The 11,117-nt window shown below is 44.3% G+C and overlaps 1 protein-coding gene across 1 annotated transcript; it reads left to right on the forward strand.

Annotated features, from left to right (window-relative positions):
- The first annotated feature begins 3,698 nt into the window (after positions 1-3,698).
- On the forward strand, positions 3,699-8,760 carry stx6 (syntaxin 6). The gene is made up of 8 exons (XM_079999129.1): positions 3,699-3,834; positions 4,833-5,002; positions 5,238-5,332; positions 5,408-5,464; positions 6,122-6,241; positions 6,362-6,468; positions 6,999-7,093; positions 7,539-8,760. The coding sequence occupies exons 1-8, from the start codon at positions 3,800-3,802 to the stop codon at positions 7,613-7,615; spliced, it is 756 nt and encodes a 251-aa protein (XP_079855255.1). The 5' UTR covers positions 3,699-3,799; the 3' UTR covers positions 7,616-8,760.
- The last annotated feature ends 2,357 nt before the right edge of the window (positions 8,761-11,117 follow it).

Consider the following 11,117-nt stretch of genomic DNA (forward strand, 5'->3'; position numbering starts at 1 on the left):
CCTTTATAGACTGACAGTGGAGACATCTGGAGAATGAAGGTTTAAGTTTTCTTTTGGTTCTCCAGGTCTGGACCAGGCCCTGGTTCTAACTCTCTAAAATGACTGAGTCATTTCTGCTCTCCCTCATCCACTGTGTGTAGACATGAAACTATCACTTCATAAAATACTCAGTGCTACGGACTTTGTGGAACCTGTTCAGAACTTCTGCAGGTGGTGCAGCTCCACCCTGAGTGAGTTGAGCAACACATTGGATGCATTGATGGGTCATCATTGCCTGGTAAATTGAAAAAGTGAATGTCACCTTCTCTAAACAGAGTAGTCCTGTGTGAAAAAGGAATTTTTGAGGAATCCCAGTATACTGAGGTTGAGGTGACCTGGTTTGAGGTTTGAGACGTTGCAGGTAGGGCTGTGAAAGCAGGAGAAGATGGAACCTGGGGGAAGTGGTTGAACACAGTGACAGCCAGTTCTAGAGCCAATGCCTTGCTTAGGGACATCAACGGGGACTGTCTTTTAATGTGGGAGAAAACCGCAGCAGCAAGAGGAAACCCACGTGAACCCGCAGTTCCTAATATCAGATATTTACAGACGATCTGATCTGATCCTGGATCACAGTGAAGCCCCAGTGTCCCCAGCAGCAGCTCTATCCCAGGAACACCCAGACCTCTGTGTAAAGTCTGTTGGTGAAACTCAGCTCAAATAATTCCTCATTTGTGTCTTTACGAACAGGAAGTGCTGTTTAGGTCCCACACAGGACAGAGAGAAAACGTTGGGACAAAGCAACAGTAATTAAGGTCCACCATAACTTGTTTTATTTAATAGCAAGGACATCAAACACATTCATAAAATCTGAAGAGATATATTTACATTTACATTTGTCATTAATATATATTGATCAGATTCTTTTGTCCAGGCAGATTTACATGAAAGGCTAGGAACAATCAAGCACACATCGACTAAGGAGTTACCTGGAATTGAAGTGCCTGAGCACCTGTTTCTATATATAATATATATAATGTTAGTGCAATATGATAAGTAACAACTTAAAAACAAATTAAGTTGACATTAACAAATACAGAAACAGTCAATCCTAGCTCAGATAGGATCAGATATGAAGGTATTCAGGTGTTTCTTGAAGGTTGTGAGTGTCTCTGCAGACCATAACAAGCTGGGTAACTTGTTCCTCCATTGGGGCACCATGCATGAGAAGAGCCTGGATTGAGAACTCATTCTATACAGTGGAGGCACCACCACCTGCTTATTTGTGGACCTCAGAAAGCGTGTTGGGGTGTGTGGCCTGATAAGTGATGCAGTGTATGTGGGTGCAGATCCAGTGACTGCCCTGTAGGCCAGCATCTAGGATTTGAATTTGATGTGGGCAGCTACAGGAAGCCAGTGGAGAGAGATGAAGAGAGGCGTGACATGTGCACGCTTTGGCTTATTGAAAACCAGGCGCACTGTTGCATTCTGAATAATCTGCTGGTAGATCAGCCGGTAATGCGTTGCAGTCGTCTAGTCGTAAGATGACAAGCACCTGGACAAGGAGTGCTTGTCCAGCAGTGCTCCGACAGATACCGTCTGATCTCCCTGATGTTGTACAGTATGAATCTGCAGGATCGGGAGACAGAGGGAATTTGGTGAGAAAAAGTGAGCTGGTTATCAATCACTACCCCAAGATTTCTAGCAGATTATGATGACAATGATGACGAGCCGAGCTGAACATTTGTGTGGTGTTGAATGGTTGGACTTACCGGGATGATGAGGAGTTCTGTCTTGGAGAGATTCAGTTGGAGGTGACGATCCTTCATCCAGACAGAGATGCTAAAATGTAAACTATCAAACGGTCTGAGAAATACAGTTACAAAAATAAATGTAGATCATCCGACTACAAGATGGTGCATGTGGTATTATATATATATATATATATATATATATATATATATATATATATATATATATATATATAAACACTACTCACAAAAAGTTAGGGATATTCGGCTTTCGTGTGAAATTTCAGGATGAACCTTAAATGCACTATAACATTTACAGGTGAACTTAATTTGACCTTCACTAAACTTTTGAATGCACATGTCCAACTGTTCAATGTTTCAGTACTTTTTGCACAACTTGCTGTTCTCTAACAAGGAGCTGAATGGCAAAATTCACAACGGGTGTTGAATCAACCAATAAATATTCTTGTTCAATTAGAATTGGTATTTAAACAGTCCTCTTCATCATGCTGTTCACATTTTGACATCATGAGACCAAGATGACACCTAACAATTGATCAACAGTACCTCGACATTGCGAGGCTTCAAACAGGATGTTCTCAGAGGGAAGTGGCCACTGAGCTTAGTGTCACAGAGTGTCATTAGCAGGTTGCAACACAGATACAGAGACACTGGAAGAGTCACAGAAAGGCATAGAAGTGGACGTCCTTTGGCCACGTCCCACACTGATGACCGCTTCATTGTGAACAGTGCCCTGAGGAACCGGATGATGAATGCCACTCAACTCCAGGCACATTTAAGGGAGGTGAGAGGCACCAAAGTGTCACGCCAGACCATTCAAAACCGTTTACATCAGTGTGGTCTGCATGATAGACGACCTGCAAGGGTACCTGACCACACCACCAGGCACAGGCATCATCGTCTTGCACGGGCCAGGGAGCATATACGCTGGATGAGGCACCAGTGGGCCTCAGTGCTGTTCTCTGATGAAAGTCGATTCACGTTGATCAGAAATGATGACCGCCAACGATGTTGGACACGTCAAGGAGAGCGCTATGCATCAGCCACTGTTGTCACCAGACGAGCCTTTGGTGGTGGTGGAGTTACAGTGTGGGCAGGTGTGTCTAGTCAAAACAGAACTGCCCTACACTTTGTAAATGGTGCAGTGACAAGCCCATACTACCTGAATAACATCATTAATCCAGTCATTGTGCCCCTGCATGAACAACACAGGCCTAATTTCATCTTCATGGAGGACAATGCTCCAGCTCCTCAAGGTCGCATCATTAGGGAACGGCTGCTGGAGCCTGGGGCACCTCAAATGGAGTGGCCTGCACTTTCTCCAGACCTGAATCCCATAGAAAACCTATGGGATCAGCTGAGTCGCCGTGTAGAGGCTCGTAACTCTGTACCCCAGAACCTCAATGACCTGAGGGCCGCCCTTCAAGAAGAGTGGGGGGCCATGCCTCAGCAGACAATAAGTCGACTTGTGAACAGCATGAGACGTCGTTGTCAAGCTGTAATTGATGCTCAAGGGCACATGACAAGTTATTGAGACATTGACATTTTTTGTTGTGGTGTACCCACCACTGTTGTTGGCTTTTGTTGTTTTGGCTGTTGTTCAATAAATAGTTTGAGATGAGGAAATCACCATTGCATGCTTCTACTTAAATGCTCTACTTTCATGATATAATATCACTGTAGCGTGAACTTTTCACATTTTCCATAAATGTCACTGTCAGTGTTCCATAAACTTTTTGTGAGTAGTGTGTGTGTGTGTGTGTATATATATATAATTATTTTTTATTATTTAATAATTTGTTTGTTTGTTTATCGACGATCTTCAATTTCAAAATGTATTTTTTCATTGTTCTGTTCTTTTATTTCTCGATTTTTTTTCTTTTTTTTCAAGTCGACTCGTGTTACGGAAATTGCGTTAAGGCTCTTCCGGTCCCGGCCGCTCCATGTAAACAACACCTAGCACCCAGCAGTCCAGGCTGCATCAGAGGCTCCAGATGGATGATGAGATTTAAAGTGTCCGTCTCCGGTTAGAGGCTCCTTCACTCAGCACCATGTCCATGGAAGACCCGTTCTTCGTTGTCAAAGGGTGAGAAAAGTATTTTCGACGAAATTAAACTTGAATGCAATTTGCTGAGTTAGCCTGTTAACGGCTAGCAGCGTGCTAACAGGCTAACCCCGAACAAAAGGGATTAAATGGTGAATGACGCGTGGTATGTGATCGATCCCGTACGTCGCCCGGAGCGGCCGAGTCCATCCAGACCAGGCAGCGCCTAAAGAGATGCACGGAGCTCATGTTCCACCTGCTCACTAATTCATCAAGCTGCTCCACCCGGAGTAGAGCTACTGGATGGAGCAGCTCTCTGGTGGAGCTTCCATCGGTTTATCAAACCCTAATTAAAGCAGGTGGAGTCCCACCGAGTCCTGGGCAACAAAGCAGCAGAGCCAGAACATAATACACAAGAGTTCTAAGCAGGACTGAACTTTAAAACAGTCCTTCAAACTGTGACTCAGGAGCTAGAGAAGGTTCCATCCCGAAAGTGTCATTGAGCAAGACACTGAATCCCAAACTGGTCCAGATGAGTGGATTGGAGCCTGACAGGGCTGCTCCGCCACCTTATATCCTCTGGACTAGATAGGATACAGTATCAAACGTAGTCCATTTACAATTAAAACAATACTTAAAATTATAAATCATAATGAATAAGCAAATATAGTTATCAATTACAGGTACCTGGTACAAAATTGACGTTACCAAATGTTCAAATAAAGATACCAAGATGACCTTACTCTGCAAACTACTCCAAGCAGCTGAGAACAAAAAAATAGTTTTCTTTCTCAGGCACCGAAAGCAAGAAAACAGAGATCCCAAACCAATAATCACAATTTGTCTCTCTGCAACGTACAGAACTGCAGCCACTGTGTCAGTGCCGCTCATCTTCTAGTCTGGAACAAACCTTTCCACTCGGGGATTTTAAACTATTTTCTCTTATAATGAGGTGTGTTCTGCTCCGTTGCCCTCCCGTGGAAATGAGCTTGTGCTTCATGCGGGGGCGTCTATGATGTGCTGTCTGTGTTGCGGCTCAGGGAGGTGCAGAAGGCGGTGAACAGCGCGCAGGGCCTCCACCAGCGCTGGGCGGAGCTGCTGCAGCATCCTGATGGAGCCTCCAAGGAGGAGGTGGACTGGACCACCAACGAGCTGCGGAACAGCCTACGCTCTATCGAGTGGGACCTGGAGGACCTGGACGAAACCATCAGTATCCTCCCAGCTCCATGGATACTCTGTTCAGTGATTGATTGATTGATTTGTTATGTCAGATGTCCAAGAAACATAAGAAATTACCATTATAAATAAAGATCAAATTGAAAAAACATTCAGCAAATTGTTCAGAAAACTGATAGTTATACATGTGTGAAAAGGTATTATATTTAATGTGTTATTATATGTAATGTTTAGCTGAATACGTAGTGTTTTCGTTTAACCGTGCGCAGGCATCGTTGAATCAAACCCAAAGAAGTTCAACTTGGATGTGGTGGAGCTCTCCAAGCGTAAAGCCTTCATCACCAGCACCAGGAGCACAGTGAAGGTGTGTTCAGAGCGCTGCATGACGAGGGTGACGAAGGTTCCTGTTTAAACCCTGTGTCTCTATCTTTATCTGAAGGAAATGAAGGAGACCATGAACAGCTCCACCTGTGGGACAGAGAAGAACAACAGACAGGTGCGCGCGCACACACACACACACACACACACACACACACACACACACACACACACACACACACACACACACACACACACACACACACACACAGTCTGCAGAGCAATTTTGTTTGTATTTTTGGGGAAATATTTTTTGTCCCAGTTGCAGATATTTAATCTGTCTGTGTGTCCCTCCAGGGCTTTTAAGTTTCTTTTGTGACTGAGACCAAAAATGTCAGATTTTCTCCAAACTTGCCATGTCATTTGCAAAATTTTGAGGTGTTTTTTTTTGTGTGTGGGGGGGTGCGCACTAAAAGTGTGGGACTTGGCAAAAATTGCAAGTCAAAGGAAACGTGTCATCACATAACGTCACACATCTCAATATCGCAGAAGCAAGTGGAAAAGTTTTGGTTTCAACTTCTTTATTTTCCGAACATAAAGCTCATACCAGTACCAGCTCATAGTAACAAAAAGAGAATTCTTTGCATGTGCTTTGGTTCCAATAAGAAGTCTAGAAGATAACCAACCACTTCAACGTGTTGGTTCTGAAGTTTCATGTGGAAAGAGCAGACAGTTTCACAAACCCTGCAGATATTGAGCAGCTTGGTTGACTTGGCATTGATTGGTGCCGGCAGTTTCTTCAAGCGATGCAGTGAGAGCAGTGTGTGTCCTGCAGGTTCTGCTGGGGGACCAAGGTCCAACATGGCCACCTGCCGCCACCAAGTTCTCCAGACTGGACCAGGAGCTGCAGAATGCCAACAGCCAGTTCATAGAGGAGCAGCAGAGCCAGCAGCAGGTAGACCTGTCTGTCTGTCTGTCATTCTTCCTCCTGGTGGAAGCTTTTGGACATTCTAATTTCTGATTGACCCACAAATGGGTCACAACCCATGGCTTGACCCACATCTGCTCTCTCTAGCTGATGTCGGAGCAGCAGGATGAGCAGCTCCACTTGGTTTCTGGAACCATCGGAGTTCTGAAGAACATGTCGGAGCGGATCGGCATGGAGCTGGACGAGCAGGCCGTGTAGGACACACTATGCACTACACACTATGCTCTACACACTCCACACTATGCACTATACACTGCACTATACACTGCACTATACACTGCACTATACACTGCACTATACACTGCACTATACACTGCACTACGCACTGTGCACTGTGCACTACGCTCTACGCACTACGCACTACGCACTACGCTCTACGCTCTACGCTGTACGCTCTACGCTCTAAGCACTACGCACTACGCTCTACGCTCTACACACTATGCACTTCACACTACACACCATGCTGTACACACTACACACTATGCACTACACACTATGCACTACTCTCTACACACTATGCTGTACACACTATGCTCTACACACTACACACTATGCTCTTCACAATACGCACTACACAGTGCATAGTGTACCGTGGATAAAGTAGTAGTCGTAATAACTAGTGTTGTAACTAGTTGCCTATGTAACTAATAGTCTAACTACCCAGTAGTCTATCGAACTAGTCATCTAACCAACCAGTACTGAGTCAGCTGGTTTGTTTCTGCAGGATGCTGGACGACTTCACCCATGAGGTGGACAACACTCAGTCCAAACTGGACAATGTGATGAAGAAACTGGCCAAAGTGTCTCACATGACCAGTGGTGAGATCACCACTTCTTTACCTTACCCCGTACCTTACCCTTTAGCTTAACCTTAACCATACCTTTTATCTTAAGCTTAATTAAGATGTTATCGGGGGATTCACACAATCTGATGTCGGGGAAACAGTGTAACTGCTACTACCTTCCCACATTGGGCTAGCTACTCACTACTGCTGCCGTTTTATCTCCTTCTTACTTCTTATCTCTTTCTGGACTTGCTCTGTTTTTTTCTGCTGTGACACCTGAGTTTCCCTACGGGGATGAATTCAGTTTCATCGGATCTTATCAGTCTGATATGATATCACAGTACCAGTACTGACCTGTGATGACGTCTACTTCCCTCCCCGTCCTGCATTTATCTCCTGGTCTAATCTGGTACCAGCCGGGCTGTGTGGGCAGAGGTAAACCACACTGCAGGCCACTGATTGTTCAATCTCTCCCCCAGACCGCCGCCAATGGTGTGCTATCGGCATTCTTCTCTGTATTCTGTTTGTCGTGATCCTGCTCTTCTTCATCCTCTGATGGAGTCATCGTCATCACCCAGACCATCATCTTCCTCCCGCCAGCAGGGGGACCCAGAGACACCTGGATCTGGACTAGACCCTGCTGGACTGGATCAGACTCTAATAGACTTTTTTTTTTTCTGCACTTTACTGGACTCCAGTGTTTCTTCTGACTTTACTGTACCACATGGAATGGGACAGAAACTTGACTTCACCGTAAAAGTTCTTCACTGGCTGACGCTTCACAGTAAAGGTCTCTCCCAGGCTTATGCTTCACAGTAAAAGTCCCTCTCCTGCTGACGCTTCACGGTAAAAGTCCCTCTCTTGCTGACACTTCACAGTAAAGGTCCCCCTCAGGCTATTGCATCACAGTAATAGTCACTCTGTGACACATACTTCACGGAAAGCCCCCTTCTTGCTGACACCTCACAGTAAAAGCCCCCTCCAGCTGATGCTTCACAGTAAAAGTCCCCTACGGGCTCATACTTAACAGAACAAGGCCTTCTCCGGCTGACACATCACAGTGAAAGTCCCTTTCCAGTTCGTACTTCACAATAAAAGTCCCCTTCCAGTGGGTGGCTTGGAGATCCTGTTCTCTTTGCTGAAGCAGCTGTGAGCAAGTCGTAGCGTTCCGGACCTCCTGTTGTTGATGTTTTATAATTTTATTTGAGGACTTTTAAATGAGTATCTTGTGTACTGACGTAACCACAGCACCCGGTCATTCTTTTATAGGAGACAAGAAGCAGCTTTTCATTAACACTAAAATGTTCCTCTGTTCTTAATTCCTTTTTATGTGCTTTTTTATTTTGTAGCTTTTTGAGTTACTTAACATAGTTTAACTGTATTAACCCCCCCCCCCTACACACAATGGTGATGAGGGAAAAGATCAGAGTGCATTCTGGGAAAGTTCCTACTTTCAGGTTGAACATCCTGGTGCTTTAGGAGTTGTACCAGAATGCAGTACAATGCTACTGTAGTAGTACTGTGAAGCTGAGCAGTGAAATTTTTATTCTCCGTCTCCCAGATCACTGTGTGTGTGTGTGTGTGTTTGTTTACATAACGTTGTTGTTATTTTTTTGTCCCTCAAACCCTCAGAAGCCGTGTGACCTTTGACCTAATGATCATGTGTGATTGGTCGCTTCAATAAACACTGGATTATGTGAACTTTTGACTTGGGTTTGTACAGCGAGCCTCCCTCAAGCATCTTCCTCAGAATAAGAAAAACACAGATGTTGCAAATGTATTTTAAAGATAACTGCAGTAGGTTGATCCAGTGGAAGATGTAATGAGATGCCCACTAAAGACAAGTAAATATTAGTAAAACAAACCTTTTGTGCTTTAAATGTTTCTGGCTGGTTTTGGCCGGACGCAGCTTCACCCTTATTGGGTTAATAATAAAAGTAATTTGTATTTGATGTGTTCTAAAACCAACGCCTGACTGGAAATACAGCCAATAGTGAAATGTGCATCACTTCACCACTTCTAGTTCTCTGCCTCTGAAAAGGATGGAAAGTGAAGGTGTTATGTGTTGAGTGAGCAGGCTGAAGCTCACCTATTCTACTACATCAAATTATTATTAAATGTATAGGGTTTCATTGCAAGGCTCCTCCCAGAGTTTTCCAGCTACAAGGACGTGAAATACATCAACTCGATCGGCTCAGTCTCTTCTCGTGGGCTATTACTTTGTTGAACGATTCGACCGGCAGGTTTGACGTAGTTTTCGTGCTGACATTTTTCTCATGAGAAATCTAGTCGAGATGAGAGCATGCCGCCAATCCGTACAAATTTTCTATTTCTTTGACAGTTTTAGATGCACATACCTAATATTATACATTGAATGTAGGGATTTTTGTCCACACACTCAACAAAAACTAATCTCTCTGCCATTCATAGTTTTTGAATTATGAGCATTAGTTTGCAGGGCGGCATCTCCCATACACACTCATTGGTTGGACTACTTTTACTTCTATCACTCTAACTTCCTAAATTCGGAGCCCAACTGTACAAATGATACATAAAACTGTTGAGCTTCTTTTTCCACTCAATAATAATGTCAATATCTAAGCAGTGCCATTTATTTCTTTTGGCCAATCCATCACAGTTGCCTTGCACAAGACCTCTAAAGGTGTCCTGTGGTATCTGGCACTGTGACGTTAGCAGCAGATCCTTTAAGTCCTGTTTGTTGTTTCAGCACATCCCACAGATGCTTGATTGGATTGGAGCCTAACTTCGGCCATCCACATGATGTAGAAGAAAACGTGATTCATCAGACCAGGCCACCTTCTTCCATTGCTTCATGGTCCAGTTCTGACGCTCACATGGCAATTGTAGGCGGTGGGTCGACATGGGCACTCTGACCGGTCTATGCAACCACATACGCAGCAAACTGCGATACACTGCGTGTTCTGACACCTCTCTACCATAGTCAGCATTTTCAGCAATTTGTGCTACAGCAGCTCTTCTGTGGAATCGGACCAGAAGGGCTAGACTTCTTCCCCCACGTGCATCTATGTGTGGCATGGTTGTCCTTCCTTGGACCACTTTTGGTAGGTACTAACCACTCAATACCAGGTACACCCCACAAGACCTGCAGTTTTGGAGATGCTCTGACCCAGTCATCTAGCCATCACAATTTGGCCCTTTTCAAAGTCGCTCAGATCCTTATGCTTGTCCATTTTTCCTGTTTCCATCGCATCAACTTCAAGAACTAAGATAAGATAAGATAAACCTCAACAGGAAAATTTACATTGTTTAGTGAAGTAACTGTTCACTTGCTGCCTAATATACCCCACCCCTTGACAGCTGACACTGGAACAAGATGAGCAATGGTATTCACTTCACCGGTCAGTGGTTTTAATGTTGTGGCTGGTGGATGTATCTGCAGGTTATGACTCTGGGGGGGCATTTGCATTGTGCGAGGTGCGTGGTGTAGACTCCATCTGTCTGTAGTTGTTTCTTTGGGCAGTATCTGCGCTGGGTCGAGACGATCTGACAAAACACACAGCATTTTGTTGGATATTTTGTCTCTTTTCCCTTTTTGTAAATAAACGCAGTCTGTTCCATCTAACCTGGTGCCGTCCCTCCTTATTTTGCTGCATTTGAGCCAGTTGTAACACACAAACTGTAGGAGTCCAAAACATATTCTGTGTTTTGGTCCTCACACGTGGAGTTTGCTTCCAGCTCCAGAGCAACGGGTCTGAATCGTGTCTGTTTTAGTTTAGTCCAAAAGTTTTGTTGATGAAATGAAATGTCTCTGAGGGACCTGCAGTGTTTAGTCTGTTTGAATGGAACCGTGTTGTTGGGAACTTCCACACGGAGCGATTCCCTTCCACAGAGACACTGTGAGGCAGGACTCTGTGCACCGCAAGGTACAGGTAATTGACGTATAAGAGACACAACGTCATCTACCGTCACTGATACTCTGGATGTACGGCAATGCAACAAGGTAAGTTATAACAATTATTTAACAATTAATTAACAAACTTGAATGAAACAGCAGAAAGTATTTGTAGTATTGACAA

The sequence above is a fragment of the Zeus faber genome, assembly GCF_960531495.2.
Source record: "Zeus faber genome assembly, chromosome: 1".
Classification (NCBI taxonomy): Eukaryota; Metazoa; Chordata; class Actinopteri; order Zeiformes; family Zeidae; genus Zeus; species Zeus faber.

Excerpts from the sequence above, each read along its gene's own strand:
- stx6 (XM_079999129.1), top strand. The coding sequence starts at position 3,800 with ATGTCCATGGAAGACCCGTTCTTCGTTGTCAAAGG. Across the intron at positions 5,003-5,237 it reads GGACCTGGACGAAACCATCA|GCATCGTTGAATCAAACCCA; the intron begins GTATCCTCCCAG and ends AACCGTGCGCAG. Across the intron at positions 6,469-6,998 it reads GAGCTGGACGAGCAGGCCGT|GATGCTGGACGACTTCACCC; the intron begins GTAGGACACACT and ends TTGTTTCTGCAG.